The sequence below is a fragment of the Daktulosphaira vitifoliae genome, unplaced genomic scaffold, assembly GCF_025091365.1.
Source record: "Daktulosphaira vitifoliae isolate Bord-2020 unplaced genomic scaffold, ASM2509136v1 Scaffold_2, whole genome shotgun sequence".
NCBI lineage: Eukaryota > Metazoa > Arthropoda > Insecta > Hemiptera > Phylloxeridae > Daktulosphaira > Daktulosphaira vitifoliae.
The window spans coordinates 6,768,266-6,790,386 of record NW_026099573.1 but is presented as its reverse complement, the minus strand read 5'-3'; the positions used below and the strand labels follow the sequence as shown (position 1 = coordinate 6,790,386).

Sequence of the window (22,121 nt, the reverse complement as noted above, 5' to 3'; positions counted from 1 at the left end):
ATAATTTCAATAAATATAAAGGATCCTATCACTATACTGCCGTGATAAGCGAAAAAAGGATAACTCCAGTCAACATGATTTTTCAGGAACACAAAAAAACATTTTTAACAGTAAATCAAGTCTAAAAATGGCGTTTTTACAAAAAATCGGTCAAACATTGTGCTGATGTATCTAATTTTACATCTAGAATTGGTTGTACACTTTTTATTTCAACTTTTTTGAGTTTTTTAAGGAGAAAATGGACTTATCATAAAATTAATATCGGAGTACTAAGCAAAAAATTGATAACTCCATAAAAGTTGACTTACCGGATTATTGCTTAGATTTTTTTGGACATAACTTATTTAAGTCTATGATCATACAACATTATTCGTATGTAAAAAAACGTGTAACTCCAATTTTATCAAACAAATAATAATTTTTATTATAAAAAAATTATTATAAAACAATTAGAATTTTACTTTAAAGCCTATTAAATTTTTAAAAAACAAAATAAAACAATCAGCATACATTTTAACTGGTCATCACTAAAAACAATTAAAATAAATTAAATTTTAAATAATAAAATAACAGTTAGTATAAAATGCTAAAAATAAAACAAAATATAAATTTATGATAACATAATAAAGTATATAATATACTTTATTATGTTATACTAATAATTGGTTCCTATCACAATTTATCACATTATACAATTTCATATAGCAGTTTCTAATTTTCAGATTCTTCATATAAGTCATTGACTAAATCTGATGTAGGAAAATCAAACCAAAATTGATGTCTGCTCTTAGGCATAAGTGGGACTAGTGTTTGTATAATACTTTGTTTTTTTTCTGGTTGAATGCCTCTTAATTCATTTTTTTGCTGTGGTCTTACAAAATCATTTTTTAAATATGAAGGTTTTAAAAAGTCTAGCATTCTTAATGGAGTATACTCATCATATGTACAAGAATATAATAAGTATTTGAGTCCTCTTTCCGCTCTTATATGAACTAAGCTATTCAACATTGGACGATTAATATTTTTTTTAAATTTATAAATAGAGCATTCTGACTTCCAATCAAAAAAATCTTTGTCATCTAATACTTTAACATCAACATGGCCTTTATTTGAATTCTTTATTGATTTTTCATAATCACAAAAGTCATAGATTTTACCCATTTGTTTCATGGAAAGTTCAACCTGATGGTGGAATGAATCCGCAGACATAAAACTATGGCCTGGTTGAAAATAGAAAATATCGATCACCATAGTTTCAAGTTCTTGAGAATTAATCATAAAAATTAAAAATGTAAACAAGCACCAATTCTTATTTTGAGCAGAACAGTTGTCTAACCAAATAGTTATTTTTTTTATGTCTTTGTAAAATAAAAAAAAAGCATAGTAACAACTTGTCAAGTCTTCTTGTTTTCTACCACTTATTCCTTCGTGCCATATTACTGCCAAGGGTTTAATTGAACTTCTAGGTCCGACTGGAACAAAACTTTCATTAAATGCTATGACCCTCTTTGTGAAAATTGCAGCTTTGAAGTTGTCCATTCTTGGTAACATGATGACTTTTTGTAAGTCGACCGATACATACAATTCATCTCCTAATAAAATAATTCAGAAGTTTTAATACAAGAATATAATTATTCAAATAAGTATAATTTTTTACTTTACCATTTTTGGTTTTTTTTTATTGTTCATCATATTTAATACGGGCGTTTGTGTACATTTCAAAAAGAAATGACCATTTTTTACATCCATCACAGTCACTGTTTTCTTGAGCATTATGTCTATTATGATTTGGGTCATGTTGAAAGAAAGTTTCACATAACTCACACTCTTCATGTCTAAGTTTTGTAAATGATATATTCATTTTCTTTAATACTTGCCTATACATATCATATGAACACTTAAAATCAGGATTTTTTTCTTTAAAGTCAGACAACATAGATGTGACTGTAATTTCATTTGACAAATATTTTTTTAAAGGTGCATGTTCTCTTCTATAATGTGCAACTGAAGGATTGAATGAATTTATATGAGACTTAATTGGTTCTACATCTATTTTGTTCCACGGTTCTCGTTTAGAATTATTTGATGGAGATACAATTATAGAACTATTATTTTCACTGCTTGAACAAATTTTTTGAATAAAAGAGTTATTGTTCTTGGAAAATCCCAAAGTTGCTAAATAAAATTGCTTACATACATATTTAAATGACCCATCTGAGTTTTTCAATAAATAAGAAAATGACCAATTCCTTTTTTTTTCATTATTAACTACTCCTCTACGACGCTGTACACATTTTCTTTCAATTGAGCTCACAACAAATAACCCTTGTTCTTTTTTTGAAAGAGTCCAGTACTGCATATTTATTTCGGTCCTCAAACTTTCAGGAATATGTTGTATACAATTTTTTTTACAAGTTATACAACAGGGGGACCGTAGCTTATGCTTATCACGTTTTAATTGCATTTTCATATTGTTCCTTTCAGTAATAGTAGTTGTATAACGACGGCGCTTCCTCTTTGTTCCTTTTTTAGTTACACCAGTTCCTATTTCACCATGGATATCACTACCTGAAATGTGTGATACTCCACTATCATATTCATTGTTCTATATTAAAATAAACAAATTAAAATAAGTAGTTACCTATTTTATTTACTAACAATTATGTAAAAAATTATATTTACCATAGTATTTCCAAAAATGTCTGATTCTGAAGAAACTGTTGCATTTGAGAAATTAATCGATCCTTAATTTTGACCACTATTAGAATTTCCATCACAATTCTCAATATTATTATTTCCAACACAAATCTCATTATAGTCAGTATTAGTAATATTATAATTCTCAACTGTTAAAGGTAAAGCTATATTATCTTGGAAACTCTAATAATTATTAAAAATTGAATTTAAATTAATTAAAATATAAATTGGTTTTACAGTTATTTAATCAATTTTATTACCTCAATATTTGTATACTGTTTAAAACCTGCATCAGTTTTATCTTGAAAGTCAAATTCAGTATCAAGGTTTTCAACAAAAGTGGCAGTGTTTTGAATATCATTTAACAATTCTATATTCAAATTATTTGTATGTGTATATTTCATATCTTGTACATGACATAGATTCTACAAGTAACAAAGTAACTAAGTATTAATTGGGTATAATGAATATAATATACATAATTTTTGTAACATTTAATCATAAATTAACTGGAAAAATAATATATTCATTTGAAATAATTATTTATCTTATAATGGACTTACCTCAAGATTTGTATAAGACTTGGGACCAATGGTTTCATGTTGGTTGCAGCTGTCAATTAAACTAGGGTTTTTAATGCTATCAACAATTATTGAATTTATAATTTTACTATAATTATTATCATTTTCTAATTTATCTTCTGTATCACACAATATATTCTTAAATATATAAAATTAAAAAGTAAATACCTAACAAGAGTTATTATAAATTATTTTTTCTCTTAAATTTGGATATAATGTATATTTTACGACAATAATATTAAATTATTAAATAAATATAAATGGTTAGTTTGAAAAAATATAACTTACAATTAGATTTAGCTCGTTTGTTTGATTTGTGGCCTGTGCTTTCACCAAATCCATAATTAATTTTAATCGTTTAGTTTTTATAAATTATTTTGTAATATTTTTAAACTAAACATTCAATGTATTATCGTGAATAAATAATAAGGATTAATAGAGTGATGACCATGTCGAGACCATAATATTCTTAACCCAACCCAACCAAACCCTTTTTTTTTTTTTAAGTGCATGTGTGTCCATAGATGACCCGGGGGGAACTCGCCGTTAAGCATTACTTCCCCCGGGACACCCGACACCGTGTATTCAGAAAAATATCAATACATCGTTTTTACAATATTACATGACAGAACAACTACAATTATAACATCAATGCCTTACAACTATGACAATATCTCATCTTAACAACTATAATAATATAACACTGTTTCTTAAACATCTACTTATATAATTTATAACCTATTACCTATATATACATAATTAAGGATGATTTCCATCTAACAATACAATCATATTTACAACCATAAAAAACTTAACTCTTAAGAGTATTTACACTTTACAATATTCTCATCTATATTCTTCGTACGAGTGGATCATTTCAGCGAATATGTGGTACGTCTCCCTGGACCGGATCACGGATCCCGCCGTCCAGCACCAGCCATGCGCTCCAACTCCCTTTCTACTTCTTCCTTCTTCTTTAGCACGGTACAGGCAAAATTTTCCACCGCCCTCCACCCGTCGTGGGACTGCAACATCTTGCTACACATTGTCTCCACGGTTACCTGTCCTAAGGCCTCTTCAAGAATTCTCCGCTCTTCATGTCAAGCCGGGCAGTACAGCAAAGTATGCTCGGCACTGTCCGTTGTCTCCTGACAAACAAAACAAATTGAATCCGTGGACTTCTTTATTTTTACTAAGTAATCAGAGAAACAGCCGTGACCCGATAGCATTTGTGTATGGTGGAAACTGAGAGATCCATGCCTTCTCGTTGCCCAGCCCTCTACTTCTGGTAGTAATCTCCTGGTCCATTCTCCCGACGTTGCAGCACTCAACTCCGATTGCCACTCTCTCATCGTCCTCTTCCTCAACTGCTGCCTCCAATCCATTACCTCTGTCCCGCGGATACCTCTGTACGAGTACGCTCTGGCACGCTCCACTGCCAATAGCTCTACAGGAGGTATCGACGCCAAAACGTTCGTCGCGGTGTGGCTCACTGTTCTGTATGCCCTGATGTTTCTTAGTAGAACGCGTCTCTGGACACTCCTTAATGTATCAACACTCGCCTTGACATACTGAAGCGCGCTCGCCCACACCGGAGCGCCATACAGTAGGACGGAGTGTACCACCGAACTTAGCAACCGGCGTCTAGTCTCTTGTGGGCCACCAATATTTGGCATCAACCTACTGAGTCCGTTCGCCACTCTCATTGCTTTAGCCGATACCTCCTTTACATGTTGCTTAAACATAAGATCTCATAAGAATTCATGCTGTCACTGATCGGGACAGCACAACCCATAAGATGTATCTGCGGCACCTGGTCCTTGTACTTCCTGCGGAAGTATACAGCTTCCGTCTTTTTCACCGCCACCTCCAGTCCAAGTACTGATATTGTCGTTGCAACTCGTTCCAGTGTCGCGTTCATTAAACTCGACACCTCTTCTACATCATCTGCCTCCGCCATTATCATTGTATCATCAGCAAATCCTATCAATTGAACACCATTTGGCACCTCCATTCCAATTACCTTATCGTACGCTAGGTTCCATAGAAGAGGACCCAGCACCGAACCTTGCGGTACCCCACATGTGACTTCGTGTTGAAGTGGCTCAAACAGAGTCGAACTGTGATATACAACCAGTATATACGACCGCAGAAGCCTTGTTAAGTATCGTGGGACATCCCAGTTGTCTAGTGCCGCTAGCACGTGATCCGAGCCGATTGTGTTAAATGCATTTTTAATATCTATGCTTACTGCCAGGCAAGCTTTATAGGCATTAACGGCCTTTTGCGCCAGCTCCCTGACAGTAATAAGAGCATCGTCTGTTGACCGACCTCGTCTGAACCCAAACTGCCCGCTTGCTAGTCCGCCGTTCCTGGCCAGATGAGCTTCCAATCTTTGAACTATTAAATATTCCAATAGCTTTCCAACATCGTCCAAGAGCACAGAGGTCGATAGGAGGATGGTATACCTCTGGGCTTGTTTGTCTTAGGCAGCAGGACAAGCCTGGCCCTTTTCCAACGATCAGGAAATCTTCCATATCTAAGGCATGCATTAAAAACTGCTAATAGGTGAGAAGGTTCAATGGTGTGTACCACTGCTAAAATGCCGCTCGTAACACCATCCAAACCTGGCGCTTTCCTGCGCCCCTTGAAGCGGGCCACCGCCGCATCTACTTCCGTTTGTGAAAAATACTCCACAGCCCATTCTTCCTGGTTATCCAGCGACGACAAAGCGGGTCGAACCGGGAAGAGTGTCTCGACTACTTCTCGCGTACTCTTTTCGTCTAACCCAGACACATTCGACTTACCTTTCAGTTGCCTCATTACAATTTTATACAACTACATCCAAACAGTCCTGGCGGATCTGTTGCATTAATAGGTCCTGGGCCAGCTGACAATGGTTAAGATTACCCTGCAGGAAAGTAATAACACGAGAGCTTTGATTCTCATATCCTCCACTTGTTCTATTGAAATTAGGCATTTATTTTAAATAATATCCTGGTGATCTTCTGGGACGACCTTCTTGCTTCTAAGTGTCCCCTGGAAAGTCTTGCGATTCTCCTCAGACTCCACACAGTCCTTAATGAAGTGACCCTCTTGGCCACATCCACGACAGCACCTAGTGAGATCAGGACCATTGCAAACTTTAGAGTCGTGTCCGTATACTAAACATTTGAAACACCTCTTTTCATCGACCCACTGCCTCACTCTGCAAGAAACGTATCCTACGCAGAGCCTTCCTTGGCGTAGGATTTTGCTCGCCAAGTCACAATCCACCGTTACTATCGCCATCTGTTGTCCTCTAGGTAAATGTCGGAGTACCACTTTGACTTCGCCAGATTGCCCACTTTCTGACGCGGACCACACCGCATTCTCCACCTCTTCCACAGTTGTAAGCTCGTCCAAGCCAAACACCCCTAGTCTCTGTGTTTGCCTGAGCGTCGTTACACTAGCTACTCCACCAATTGCACGCCTTATAGCCGCATCCACCTGCCTCAGTCTTTCTCATTGCCGTTATATCTCCGACCCATTCCTTCAGCTCCGGATCAGCTCTAATTCTCCTGAGAGCATCAGTGTAAGAATTTGCATCAGTTTTGACCATGACCGCAGGAGGCTTCTTCCTAGTGGTCTTGCCCACCACACCTACCTTGCGATCATCACCACGCGATACCTCCGGTTTCCCAGGAGTTTTTCCTCTCCTGACAACTTCCACCCATGGTCCAGCATCAGCCCTGTCTTCTTTAATCCTCGCAGGCTGCGCCATAAGGTGACCCTCCACCGAACATTTCAACTCTTCAACAGCTGAATAAATCTTGTCCAGTTTAGAGTCATCTAACGACGTCTTCTGCACTACCGTATTTTCGAAGCCTTCAATTATTTTCCTTTGCCAAGAAGACCTCGTCTTTTCAGCTAGGTCCTGCACCTCAATGACCTTTTTGCAAATCCTCTCAGAATCATAAATCAGAGTCTTGATCGTAGTGTGTACGTTCCTGCCTGCAGCCGACTTGAGGAATAAGGACATCTGATCCAGTCTCCTGCCCAGTCTCGCCATCTCCTCCTTTACACTCTTCTCCAAATCTTCAAGCAAGTTGGACGTATACTCCAGCGACTCGCTGTCAAGACTATCCACCGACTTCACACATTGCTTATCCCTCATTGCCTCCATCGTTGCTTCCTTTAATCGATCCTTAACTGACCCAACCGCATCCCTGAAAACCTCGCCATCCGCGCCCTCCTGTCCAACGTCTCCGTCCATTAGCAAATCCGAAGGCATTGCTAATTACAGAGATTTGAACATGGGAGCGAATATACCACTTGTAGAGGTCCGGGAACTTCCAAAATCGCTATGGGCAGCTATTCTGCTTCTACGAACAAAATCCCCAAATTTGGATTCTAACGGTCCAAAAATGAGGGAAATTCCATAGAAGGGATTTTAGACCCTAAGAGTGATGGCGTACCACTTAGGGAATTAGAAACCAAAATTATTCCCGAAAGAACCAGCTTTGTATCGCAAAAACCCACCGAGATAGAGCGATCTCAAAAAACTGAAGTGGGGGGGTCAAAAAACCACTTTCTGGTGGTAACTTGTACTCACCCCACTAGGCGATCGCCACTGGTCCGACACCAATCCGACGGTTTTTGAACGTGCTAGGCACTATCAAAGGTTCCGGGGTGTGGGGTGATGAAGGATAAAAAACTTCTAAGTCAAAATTTTTACCAAACTAAACCGCGGACGTTATTGCGAACACCGCAAAGTTGTACCACCAGGTCTTACCTCGAAATGGTACAACTAACACTACCACATAAAATGGATGCCAAGCGGCATACATTTATTGTGGCCGTTAGGCTGCTCTAACGCACTATATAGAACCCAACCAAACCCAACCAAACCAAACCTAACAATATCAGTTAAGTAAATGACAAAATAATATACCAAATAATCATTATTTTTTATTTATAAAATTTGACTGAAGTTATGTCACGTACATACCCTTTTTTACCAATGTATGAACATAAGCCAATAAACGGTAACTCCATTATTTTTCATGTGATATACTAAGTTTTTGCTTAGTATTTGGATTTACCGTGTTTTCGCTTACAAAACATCAAATATATTGGACTTACCGTATATTTTCTTATTTTAAATTTCATTTTTAGATGGGTTTTAATAGGAAATATGCTATTTTTACATCAAAAATCGGCGTAAAACCACTAATTTTACATATAGAAACAAAAAAAAAAAAATTTAAATTTTGGAGTTATCCTGTTTTCGCTTAGCACGGCAGTATAGTCTCCCCTCGTGAGAAGAAATTTATATTCGTGTTAATATTAATTTACTATGTAGTTTTTTTTGTGGTTACGATTTATTTTGCCAACCCTCACTAGACCTACTATTTCAAAGATATGTCAAATGATTACAATTCGTATTTAGTTTAAGTTATTACTCTTAAAATCGAAAAACTATTTCTTATTCAAATAAAAAGTAGCTTAACTTGCTTTTCCCATATAAACAATTAAAATCATTAATTTCTAATATTCTTAAAGTATTCATTGTCGAATTAGATTCGATACGATAATAGTATTCAACTATAAATGTAAATAATTTTACTTTGTAATTTATTAATTATTTAACTCTATTTGTGTGTGCTACTTCCAGTCTCTAATATTCCAAATATTTATATATATTGGANAATGTAAATAATTTTACTTTGTAATTTATTAATTATTTAACTCTATTTGTGTGTGCTACTTCCAGTCTCTAATATTCCAAATTTTATTGGAATATATTGCTATAAAAATCATAAATTTAANTAGTAATATGTTGCTATATAAATCATAAATTTAAAAAAAAAATGATTTTTAGTTTCACCTGAATTTAACGATGGATTTTTACAATTATAATCAAATTTTATAATACGCTGAATTGAGTAAATCTTTTTAACTTTGTTTTGATTGGTTCATTTAGTTAAAGTAAATCATTAAAATTAATTAAGTTCTGAATATTTCAATTGCAGAATCACCAAAAGTTATTTGGAAATGATTACTATAATTTCTATTTCAGTCATGTATTACGATAAAAATGCAAAAAAATCGAATTTTTCTGATAATTGTACTGTAAATAGTAATTATAAAATTTCCAGATTGCATATTNTGTACTGTATCTAGTAATTATAAAATTTCCAGATTGCATATTAATCTTAAAAATTTCATTTTTTTCAATTTAATAATGTCAATTTCAAACTTGCAAGTTGAGCTACATTTTATGGTAATAAATTTATTTTTTTTTTATTAAAAATCTCCCTTTAAAGGACAATAAAAAGTAGGTTAACAATGATTACTTTTAATATATAAAAAATCAAAATTAATAATAATTTGAAAACAATTAATTTAAAAAATTATATAATATACAATTAAAAGAATTACTAATCTGGGTATAATTAAGGAATTAGAAGTTGATGTTGCTTTTGTAGTNTTATTTTAATAGAAGTTGATGTTGCTTTTGCAATTATCCATCAATTTCTTAAAATTAAACACTATCTACAGATTTGCATCGAAGCGTTTCTTATGATAGTGATTTTAATCACTGTCATATTAAATCTATACTGGACCTAACTATGCAACGTCCCCACTATGCCGCGACCCCACTGTGCTGGTTTTTTTTTTATTTAATCACTACACCGTCCTATTTTTTAACTTGATATAGAAAACTTATACTGTGAAATTTTGGACTCGATTAAACAACCTCTTCTCGTACCGCATTAGGGTTGAAGTTTGACTTAATAGGGTTGTTTTTTAGTTTTTCACATTAATTTTAATAAATATTATAGCTACGGTATGTATGTTTTTGGTTAAAATATTATAGTATGTAATATAATCGTTATGAACTCGATTATGTTTTCATCAATTTTCATGAATATTTTCCCTGTTTTATCGACTTTATGATGGTATTTACTATTAATATCATGGTTGTAACAGGTCCAATTCCGGAGAGGTAGACTGAGAAACGGCTACCACATCAAAGCAAGATAGAGCAGGCGCGCACGTAGAGATAGTGTCGAAAAATAACGATACGGGACTCATCTGAGGCCCCGTAATCGGAATGAATACACTTTATATCTCTTAATGAGGATAAAGGGTGTTAATATATAAATTTTAATAGTAATTAGTATATATATATATATATATATATATATACTAATTTGTATAGGTGTCTCTTATTTTTAAAATTTTGGAAATTCTTCCCGCTCACCCCTTAAATTTGTGCGTATACATATAAAAAGCGCGGCTACAAAAAATTTCAGCAAAATAGGTACTTTAATAGCAATTAACTCGTAAATTACTTCTAAATATAAAAAATTAAGGAGAAGTAATTTTATAACTTCGCAACTTTGTGCAGCATTAGATAAATGTAAAGTGAGTGACCGAGATACAATGGATATTATAACAACTTGTCTCGAAGCAGTGTCGATGGACATTAATGATTTTGTTGTTAGTCGATCATCCATTAAGAAAACTCGTGAGAAATCACGCTAAGATACTTATGAAACTATAAAGTCTAATATTTTAAATGGCAATCGTGATTTTGTTGCCATTCAATGGGATTCAAAAATTTTAACTGATATAACAGGAATAGAAAATATATAAAGACTACTATTTGTTGCTGTAACACCTGGAATAGAGCAACTTCTTGCTGTTCTTGATCTTACTTCTTCTACGGTGTTGAAAGTACCATCTGCAGTATATGACACATTACAAGAATGGAACTTACTTAATATAATCCAAGCAATGGTTGTTGATACTACAGTTTCCAATACAAGTAGATTAAATGGAGCATGTGTTTTGTTAGAACAAAAGTTAAACCAGAATCTTTTACTATTATCATGTCGTCACCATATTTTTGAAAACGTACTTCAAGATTTATTTTCTGAAACTAAATTAACGGTTATGTCTGGCCGAATTATACCCCTTTTTAAACGATTTCAATTAAATTGGCATGATATAAATATGAGTAGTTATTCTATGTGTATTGCAAATAATATAATACAGTATGATGTAGTTTGTGAGGTTTTGTCATTCGCAGAAAATAAAATCAAAGACAATTTACCTAGACTATAAAGAGTCCTAAGAGCTAGTAATTATCATTTTAGGATGTACAAATGGAATTCAGTTCAAGCACTCTGGAGCATATCACTATTCAAGATGAATAACAAAACCTTATATTGTTTAAAAATTGATTTATTTAGGCATCAATTTAAACTTACTTCTAAAGAAACTTCTGCATTAAAAGACGTATGCTGTTTTATTATAAAATGTTACGTACAGCAATGGATTATCTGCAAAAATACTATTAAAGCTTCTTTAAATGACATTAATTTCTTGAAATAATTAGTATTTTATCAACAAATAAATAAAGAAATAGCATACAGAACTATAAAAATTGTTTGCATTATTCATTTTTTAATTATTCAATATAAAATGATTTTATTTTTAATATCTTTTTTATTTGGAAAACACTTGATTTAAATTACTTTAAAGATTTAGAGTCTATTAATGAGATAAGGATGTAGGGGTAAAGTTCCTCCAATTTTTATAGTCTTCCATTATAAACACTATTTATCTTACACAGCATTAAACTGTATATTATTTTGTTATATGGTAAATACATAAAAAAGTAAAAGTCATAGTATTTTTAATTTTACAAAATTATAAAAATTAAAAGTTATTTTTGAATTATCGCAATAATAAAAGATTTTAGAACCAAACCTTATTTGTTTGAAATTTAATATTAAATATTTTTTATTCTATACATTTTTTGCTAACTATAATATTTATTAAAATAAATGTTAAAAAATAAAAAACAACTTTATTTGGTCAACTTCTACTTTAATGAGGCACGAGAAGGGGTTGTTTGATCGAGTCCAAAATTTCACAGTATAAGTTTTCTATATCAAGTTAAAAAAAAAACCCAGCACAGGGGGGTCGCGGCACAGTGGTGACGTGGCATAGTTGGATCAAGTATAATGATATCTGACAGTGATTAAAATCACTATCAAAAAAAAAGCTTCGATGCAAATCTTTAGATAGTGTTTAATTTTAAAAAATTGGTGTATTATTCCAAAAGCTACATAATCTGCTAGTTCCTTATTAATATCTTGATTAAGATAAAGTATGTCGAATGAAAAAGGATTATTAAAAAATATTATTTCTCATAAAAAAATTGTGTTGATCCATACACTTTTCAATAAGTTATAGCATTATAAGTTAAAATATAAGTTATTATAAGTTTATAAAGTTAAATATAATATAAAAAATAAAATCGAGAGTTTTCAACGAAAATAGTATTCGATAGCCATTTTCGCCGTGCAGACAAGTCCAGAGGTCAAATTTTTTTTTTTCAAATTAAAGTATATTACAATAGCTTTAATTTAAGATATATATAAAAGTGTCAGACCTTCCGGAACATTTTCAAAAGTTAAGTTGAAAAAGTTGTCTTTTTAAATCCCCCCCTGTGGGCAGATAAAGGGTCAGATTTACAAAAAAAATATATCAAATGATAGGTAAAGACATCAAGCATCTATAAAAAAAAAAATTATATTGATTCATTTTTGAAAAAGTTACGGCACATTTTAGTAAAAAAAATTGAAAAAATTTCGAAAATTATCGATTTTTAAATTTGTAATTTTTTTGGAGGTTTCCCCCATTTACAGGGAATGAGGGAATTTTTTTTCAATTTTTGAGGGTAATGTCTTCGACTAGATACTATTTGTGATCTTTTGACGTAACGTTGAAAGAAATCCGTTCGGTGAGAGCTAAGAAAAAGTGGTAACAGACAAAAGAAAACATAGTAAAACCAATACCTTCTCAGCTTCGCATCGAAGCTAAAATAAGGGAGTTACGTGTTCAAATATTGAAGTCGTGTTTTTTGAACCACCCTAATGTATTTGTATTAAAATCTATCGGGTTGAGGAGAATCTTATACATAAACTTGCTAACTTGTTATTTTTCAGATAAATGTTATATACAAAAAAATTTCTGTTATCGTATCTTAATTGTGCCATAATAATTTTTATGCGTATAAGAAATATAATTATGAATTTAACAAAATGCGATAAAAAAACAATATATATACAGTATAGAACTGATCTAACTAACAACTCATTTAACTTATAATCTACCTAACATTTTATATATTTTTTTTTAATCAATTTTTACAATATAGAAATATATTTAAAATCTGTTTTATGTTATTTTTCGCAATTACAAAAATTATTTTAAAAATTAATTTTTTTATTAAAATTTTTTTTAAGATATGAAGATAGCCATTTTAAGGAAGAAGAGGTGGAGAAAGACCAAAAAAGAGATAGAAAGATGTTATTGATTATGATATGAGGACAGCTGATGTGAGCGTAGAAGACGTAGGAGATCGTGTCAAGTGGAAGTTTAGGATAAGGGTGGCGGACCCCAAGTAGTTGGGATTAAGGCGAGGAAGAAGAAGAAGATAGCCATTTTATAAATAATGATTCTGTAGTTATACAGCATTTTGAAATTTGTTAATTTTTGATTTTTTATACAATTTTTTGATGTTATCACTTTTAACTTGGCTAACCATGGAACACTTGTAGTTGACATACGATAATATTCTATCTTTTGTAATAAAGATTAGAGATATTCATTTCTGTATAAAGGACGTTAAATGTTATTATTATCCATAGAAAAGAAATCGACAATAACGCGTATGTGTAACGGTCCGGTATACAGTGGAGCAGTGACTGTGAAGGAGCTGACATGACCGCGGGGTGCCAAACAGGTGACAACGCCACTATTGGGTGTCCAATACTCCCCCACTAAGCCGCCGTTTTACCCTAAAGGCCGACGGAGTTAGCGCATATGGTACTTGTATGGTAGTCATACTTATATTGTATGATTGATGAAGTGGGTGGTCATAATCCGCGGAAGGAAGGGGTGGAGATCTAGGTCCCGTGCATAACGCCCATGGGGTGTGGAGAGGTCTTACTGGGCCGGGGGTTCGGGCTGTGCTGGGGAGGTGGGACAAGAGAGAAACAAGTCCATCTCCCGTACCACGCCGTCGTCCTCCAGTTCTATCGGCTGCTCCTCCGTGTGGTTACCCTGGCTGATGTTGATGATGGAGCTAGGGCCGCCAGTACTCTGTCCACGTATACTCTGATGGTCTCCTAACGATGGTGAACGGAGTGACTATGTCTTGGAATGATGTTGATGCCACTGCTGTTGCTGGAGCTGCTGGTGTTGTCGTGGTAGGTGGTATTGGTGATGTTGTGGTTGTGGCTGTAGTTGGTGTAGGGGAGAAAAGTCCTCATTGATGAGACCCTCCAACGTCGAAGCATGTAATAATGGTATTTCGTCGTCCGGCATTCCAGCTCAGATGGAGAATAATACCGCGGAGTCCTGCTGGACGATAGGGTAGTCGTCAGTATGGTCCTTGCACTACCCTTGGCGAACGGATGCTGGGGACGACGTGGCGTTGATAGGGTAATGTCTAGTTGCGTAGCGCGAAAAAATAGCAGGTGACGAGAGGAGGCGACCACTCGCGTATTGCTTACAGATGACCCCACTGGGTGAGGGAAATTTTGGGCCGCCATATTAATCATTCGACGGGTTTAAAGGGGGGCAGTTTTCCCGAGGTGGGCAAGGATGTGCTGTTTGCATTTTAATTGTAAAACGCAATTTATCTGTTGCCCATATGATCGCTAGACATTTACGCTCGACAGCGGCATAACGTTTTTGTGTATCCGACAGCTTCTTACTCGCGTAAGTTATATCTTTATCCCCCGGTTTTTGTCCATGTTGAAATAATACCGCCCCTACGCCAAGTTCATTAGCGTCCGTTTGTAAGAACAACATTTTTGTGTAGTCGGGGAGAGAGTGGCGTGGTGAGTCGCATTTGCCCATTTGATTTGCTCATGGGTGCATTTTTAAGTCCAAACGGAAGCACACGAAACTGAAATAAGCCCTTTTTCGTTTTGAACGCGGTGTATTTGCGTACGTTTTGTTGTAAAGAGCATTGCCAGTAACCCGATTTTAAGTCAAGTGTCGTGAAAACTTTCGCCCCCTCATGTTTCTAATTATTTCGTTTCAATTAGGCATGGGATACGCGTCTGATACGGTCACTTCGTTAAGTCGCCGATAGTCGACACATAAGCGATATGAGCCGTCTTTTTTCTTAGCTAGCACGACTGATGCTGAACAAGGGGAAGTGCTGGGTTCTATGAGCCCTTGCGATTATATGTCGTCTGTCGCTTGTTGTTTGTGTAGCGGGTACGGATATGGTTTATGCGCGATGGTTATCGGGTCTTTTAGAACGATGTTATGTTTGATAAGCTTTGTGCGTCCCACTATGTCGTTAAAAACCGCAGAATAATTTTGTATCGTGTGTGTTAATAGTGTACATGTGTGGAGTCGTTTGCTATATCTAGTGTTGTTAGATCTACATCAGATAGCGTGTGCTGAGTACTCGCTTTCCAACAATTGCTGACATGACCGCGGGGTGACAACATCGTGGCCGTATCAAATAAGAACAATAGATACCCGTTTTTATATTTACTGAACACACTACATATATACACTATGATCAATATATACCGGAATGAGCCAATATAACAATATTGTGTTAATTTTCTTCCAAATTTATTTTATCTCCTTCAAAATAGCTTCCATTTGAAGCGATACAAAGATGCCAGCGCTTAACTCAGTCATCCATGGCCTTGAGTTCCTTCGTCTTGTATTGTTTTTTTATTGCATTTTGTTAAATTTGTTATTTTATTTCTTATACATATAAAAAATATTAGAGCGCAATTAAGATACAATTTAAAGACATTTTTTTTGCATATAATATTTATTTGAAGAACAACAAGTCATATATTTTTTTATTCACAAAAGTTGTCAATAGTGAGGCTATAACTTATGATTGCTGTAATATCAGTTTTATTTTCATAATAACTTTTAATACATTTTTGTTAAGATAAAACAAACAAAATTATATATTTTTTGAAATGCATAAGAAATTATTTGTTTAGAAAAATCTAAATTTAGTATCATTATTATTACTATCCCAAAAATTTGAGGTCTGTCTTACGGTTTGACGAAATTTCATAATGGGTGTCGACCTGACACAACTTTATTATGACTTTAGGATCCAGTATAGTAGCAAGGTATGTGTTAAAGTTATCATATGATTACTCATAGATCAACCAACAGTAAAAATTGTAGTTGAATATTAGTGCTAAATTGGTGGTTGAATAATTTACTACACCGAACCACACTAAATTATTTTATATTTAGTATAAAATTACTATTATTTTCTAGGATATACATTCACAATGGATAGTTCAAGATATTGAACCACAAGATCAAAGTTACATGTCAACAATGATGAGTGACCCCAAGCCTTCCTGGATATCCAGTGAAAGTAAAAAGATATACAATTTTTCTATCTAGATTGAAGGGAATAATATAAACCATTGGTCGATTCAGTTTTTTTAGAATATTTTGCAAATGTTATCTAATATTGTAATATTAAATATATATAGCTATAATATATAAATATTATATGGTTATATACCATATATTATATGGTTTTTTGTTGGGAGGTTCATATTTAGAGGGGAGACATTAGTTACCTTTGTCCTCTTCTTGAGTGTGGTTCATTCCAAGTGAAATCGCCTAATGTGTGTGTTGGTATACTTCAGAAATTTATAAAATTTATATAATAGATTTCTTAAAGGTCATTGATAACAACAATAATATATATATATTTTTTATTATTGTTTTTTTATTNGATAACAACAATAATATATATATTTTTTTTATTATTGTTTTTTTATTAGCGCATTTTTTATAATTAAAAACATGAAAAAACAGCCTATGTTCTAGAGCCTATAACTTCACATCCAAATAAGCTATCACTGTTGACACGGAATTGATCCAAGTGTCAATAACTTTTTTTCTTTTTAAGGAAACACAAAAAAAAAAACGTTGGACAATGATGTAGCGGCACTAGCCGAGAGAGGAAAAAAAAATAAAACAAGAGAATGTTAAATAAGGAAATATATATATAAATATTTATTTACTTAAAATTAAACAGCAAAATAAAATACTATACTAGTGCAATAGCAAATATATATAATTAATATATAAGAAAGAAAACAAATACCTGACAAGCACGTCGCGAGAAGAAAAGGCGGGTGGCGTTAGTTCGCGTAGGACGTCGAAGGCAAGATAGATCGTTCAGATCCGGCGCTCGGTGGTCGACCGCGCTCCAGTAGATAGACTTTGCACCCTAGCTAGATAGCGGGGGTACTCTAATCAGGCTGGGCTCGCGATGTAATGGAAAAGATGAGGTGACCGTGTATTAAACGTTTCGCAAAATATACGGTACCGTGTCACTGTGGAACTAGCACTATTTTACTCATATTAAATAGTACTTCAATTTCATTCTTAAGTTTATAGATTTTGAATTTTTTTGAACATCGAAATTTTGATTTAAATTTTTAAAATTTTGCAGTATTTTAATAGTAAAATTTGAAAGTCAACAAATTTTTTAATTAAAACTTTTTTTTCTTTTCAGAAACTTTTAGTAATGTTCGTTTAACCCATATCATATTTGAATCGATTTATAATTTTTCTTGTATCATTTTACGGTCTTGAACACGCGCGGTTTGCTGAAAATAGCCAACTTTATTATCTCATTACACAAAAGTGACTGAAGGAATTATTTCCAAATTTACATAGGAGCTGTTAATTCGCATGTTTTGGAAGATGGGTTTGAAAAGCCAATTAGTTTTGCTTCTAGGCTGAGTGTAATTTTCAGTGTTGCATAAAGAAGCGTCAGCAATTGTGTGGACTGTAACTAAATTCTATCAATACTTGAAAGGTAGAAAGTTTACTATTAAAATCGATCATAAACCTTTATTGTTATTGATTGGGGAAGACAAGTAGATACCCAAAATGGCTTTGGGACGGATATAACGTTGGACATTTTTCCTTTCTGGATTTGATTATAAAATTGAATACATTAAAGGAGTTAAAAATGTAATTGCTGATAGTCTTTCTAGACTACCCACAAAAAATGAAATGATAGTTAATGGAAGTAGTTATGATGTAATTAACTGGGTAAAAGATTTTATACCGGTGGATTTTTTACAAATTAGAGCTGAAACAAAAAAAAATTTAGTATTACAAGAGGTAATCAGGTATTGTAAAGGAGTGTGGCCAAAGCAAATTCATGATAATTTAAAACCATTTCTTAGAAGAAAAAATGAACTAGTAACCGATGATAATGTTCTTTTTTGGGGTTATAGGACTGTGATACCAAAATAAATTAACTAGTATTTTAATAAAGGAATTAAACAGCACTCATTTGGGAATGGTAAAGGTGAAGTCTTTACCATTGCTCCTTCATGTTTTTGGTGGCCAACATTGGACGCAGACATAAAAAACCTGCCTAGAAACTGTAATATATGTTTGTAAAGTAGTCTAGATCCTAATAAATATAAATTAAATAAATGGCCTCAAACTCGGCAAGTATTTGATAGGATACATGTAGATTACGCAGGACATATAACAACAAAATGTACTTAATTATAAAGGATAGCTATAGTAAATGACCTGAAATTTTTGGAGTACCTCAAGCGCATACTGATAATACTTTAAAGAAACTTAAAAGACATATGCTAGATATTGTCTTCCAAACACAATAGTATCAGATAACTGAACACCATTCACAACTGAGGAATTTAGTAAATTTTGTGAATTAAATGGAATATAACACGTCACATCGCCATCGGTTCATCCAGAAAGCAATGGCGCTGAAAGCAATAAAGTAAAAGCTTTCAAGACAGGTTTATACAAAATTTTGAAAAATAACAATATATCAATTCACAATGTAGTTAATGAATACCTGTTATATTATGGAAACAGTGTGCATTGAACAACGGAAAAAACACCTTCTGATATGATATTTAAAAGACCTGTTAGAACGCGGTTTGATAGAATAAAAAAATTCTTCAAAAAAATGTTAGCCATTGCAAGACAAGTTTAAAACTTTAGAAGACAAATTATAAATAAACAGTTTGAAGCGGGAAATGAAGTCTATGTTAGAGATTGTACTAGACCCAATAAGAAAACATGGAGAATATATGTAGTTGATAAGGAGTTAGGTAATTAATTATACTCGTGTAAAGATAAACTAGCAAACAGGTTTTTTAAGAGACATGTAGATCAGATTATAAAACCAATTTTTAACCACATAAGCTTTTAATCTAGAATTTTTACCATTTTTTGTATAATGTGTATTAAAAGGACCTCTTTTATGTTTACACATTTGTGCAATAAGTTACATTTATTGCATAAATGTATTTACAATTAGTAACTACTTTCAATAATTTAAGTATACTGACAGTATGTGTTTAGTACTCTTATGATAACATTATTCCCGATATATGTATACACAACTTTTTCATAATTTTTGGTTTTAAATTAGTTTTTTTCAATTTTAAGTTATATGAACATAAATAATATTAATTTTTTAACAGGTATCAAACCTAGTTATCACTTATTCTTACTAAATCCTTATAATTTTATGACTATAAATTATAAATATTTTATTTTGGTGAACAATTAAAATATATTTAATAGATAAGTTAAATTAAAATGAAAATACTATAATTGGAATATCAAACTAAATTACAGAATGATCTACGATGTTTTGACAAATTTAATAACTTTTATCAAGCCAATACTTGCATTACTTTTTGATTTTAATTTATAATTGTTACAGTTTAAAAGTGATAAACAATAAAAATGTGTTTTAAACGTAGTCTAAAAAGTGATAATTATTTTTAAAAAAATTTTAACAAAATGATAATTGTATCAATAGTTCTAAGTAGAAAGTGGATTTATATTTTTTTATATTTTGTTTGTGCAAATATTTTGTTGTGAAATAAAATAGCGTAGAATTAATTTTTGTTTTAGAATGTAATATACCCCCTTTCTAATCCATAAACACTAATCTTATATAGATCACAGTAATAAGTTTCTAAGCCTTGTAATACAAATTTGTACTGAATTATGTATGACTTTATAAATCTATATAAATTCACCCACTAGTTACAAGTATTTTTATAGTTACATCTGGACAACTGTATATCTAATAAACATCGAAGGGTTTATAAATTTTATTAGTCTTGACAATGTTCCATAAAGCTAATTCAAATACCAAATATCAATGTTATCAGCATTAGCCATTCGGCGACTAAGACCCAATCTTCTCTATGTATAGATATTTATACATACATATTGTGACATAACTTTAAAAGCTTCAACACTCACAAGCTCCAAATAAGAACCAGAAAATTTATTTTAAATCTGCACTTCTGCGTATATTGTTTAAATTTAACCCATTTCACCTCAATTAAAGCAAAACTATATTATTATTTATGTTTGTAAATTATAATTTTTTATACTAGGTCCTAATGTTGTTGAATGGATTTCTAAAGAGTTTCAGTCAAAATATGAAAATAGAGCAAAATCGGCACGTTTATTAAAAAGTATTAATAAAAGTTGTTTTTATCAATTTATTATAACTCAAATAATATTAAATATTTATGTCAGAAAAGTTAAAAGTTATAGGCCCCTGGGGCCAAATTTTAGAGAGAAACAGTATTCTAGTTTTCTCAATAAACGAAAAAAACAAACACGCGTTATACATTTTAGCTTCGATACAAACTTGAGAAGGTATTGTTTTTACTGCATTTCTTTTTTTGTGTCCGTTACCACTTTTTCTCAGCTCTCACCCAACCGATTTCTTTCAACGATACGTTAAACGATCACAAATCGTATTTAGCCGAAGAAATTACCCTCAAAAATTGAAAAAATTTCGTTATTAAAAAAGGTCGTCGAGTACACGGTATAATATAATAATTTCATCTATCATGTTCTACTTTTAAATTTAGATGTATTGTTGAAAACTGAATGTTTAGTTTTTAAGTATTTGTCTTATTTAATTATTTTTCTGCACTAGACTAGACCGGCCGACCCATGAATTAATTAAATTCTATTTCCTATTTTACCCGAAGACGTTCATCGTAATCTCTAATTATAAAAATGTAGGTGAAACTATTATTTTAGCTTCGAAGCGAAGCTGACAAGGTATTAATTTTACTATGATGTGTTTTTTTTAGCTTCGATGCGAAGCTGAGAAGGTATTAATTTTACCATGATGTGTTTATTTTTTTTTTTATTTTTTTTTTTTTTTGTGTCTGTCACTACTTTTTCTCAGCTCTCACTGGACCGATTTCTTTTAACAATACGTCAAAAGATCACAAATTGTATCTAGTTGAAGACATTACCCTTAAAAATTTAAAAATTTTCCCTCGTTCCCCGCAAATGGGGGAAATATCCAAAAAAATTACAAATTTAAAAATCGACAAATTTTGTCATTTTTTTCACTTTTTTTTCTTAAAACTTCCATAACTTTTTCAAAAATCAACAAATCAACATAATTTTTTTTTAAACTAAAACCTTAGATATTTTCCTTTCATTTGATATAATTTTTTTGAAAATTTAACACTTAACCTGCTCATGGGGGGGGATTTAAAATTGCAACTTTTTTACAAAAACTAACTTTTTCAACTTAATTTTTGAAAATGTTCCGGAAATACTGCGTCCTTTAAACATATATCAAATTAAAGCTTATTTTATGTACTATAAAATGAAAAAAAAAAATTTGTCCCGACACTTTATCTTCTGCATGTAAACGGTTGCCGTAGTTAAAAAAACACTATTTTTGTGTTAAAATTTTCGATTTTC

At 32.5% G+C, this 22,121-nt stretch overlaps 2 protein-coding genes and 1 long non-coding RNA gene across 3 annotated transcripts; all 3 read right to left on the bottom strand.

Moving 5' to 3' along the window:
- Positions 1-571: 571 nt before the first annotated feature.
- Positions 572-1,677, bottom strand: LOC126898604 (uncharacterized). The gene is made up of 2 exons (XM_050672839.1): positions 1,663-1,677; positions 572-1,592 (listed from the first exon to the last, which is right to left on the bottom strand). The coding sequence occupies exon 2, from the start codon at positions 1,549-1,551 to the stop codon at positions 712-714; it is 840 nt and encodes a 279-aa protein (XP_050528796.1). The 5' UTR covers positions 1,552-1,592; positions 1,663-1,677; the 3' UTR covers positions 572-711.
- A 1-nt stretch (position 1,678) lies between these two features.
- Positions 1,679-2,323, bottom strand: LOC126897943 (uncharacterized). The gene is made up of 2 exons (XM_050671891.1): positions 2,198-2,323; positions 1,679-2,117 (listed from the first exon to the last, which is right to left on the bottom strand). The coding sequence occupies exons 1-2, from the start codon at positions 2,212-2,214 to the stop codon at positions 1,679-1,681; spliced, it is 456 nt and encodes a 151-aa protein (XP_050527848.1). The 5' UTR covers positions 2,215-2,323.
- A 365-nt stretch (positions 2,324-2,688) lies between these two features.
- Positions 2,689-3,491, bottom strand: LOC126898611 (uncharacterized). Its single transcript, XR_007702314.1, has 3 exons — positions 3,261-3,491; positions 2,958-3,122; positions 2,689-2,880 (listed from the first exon to the last, which is right to left on the bottom strand). It is a non-coding gene; the product is annotated as an uncharacterized LOC126898611 (long non-coding RNA).
- Positions 3,492-22,121: the final 18,630 nt, after the last annotated feature.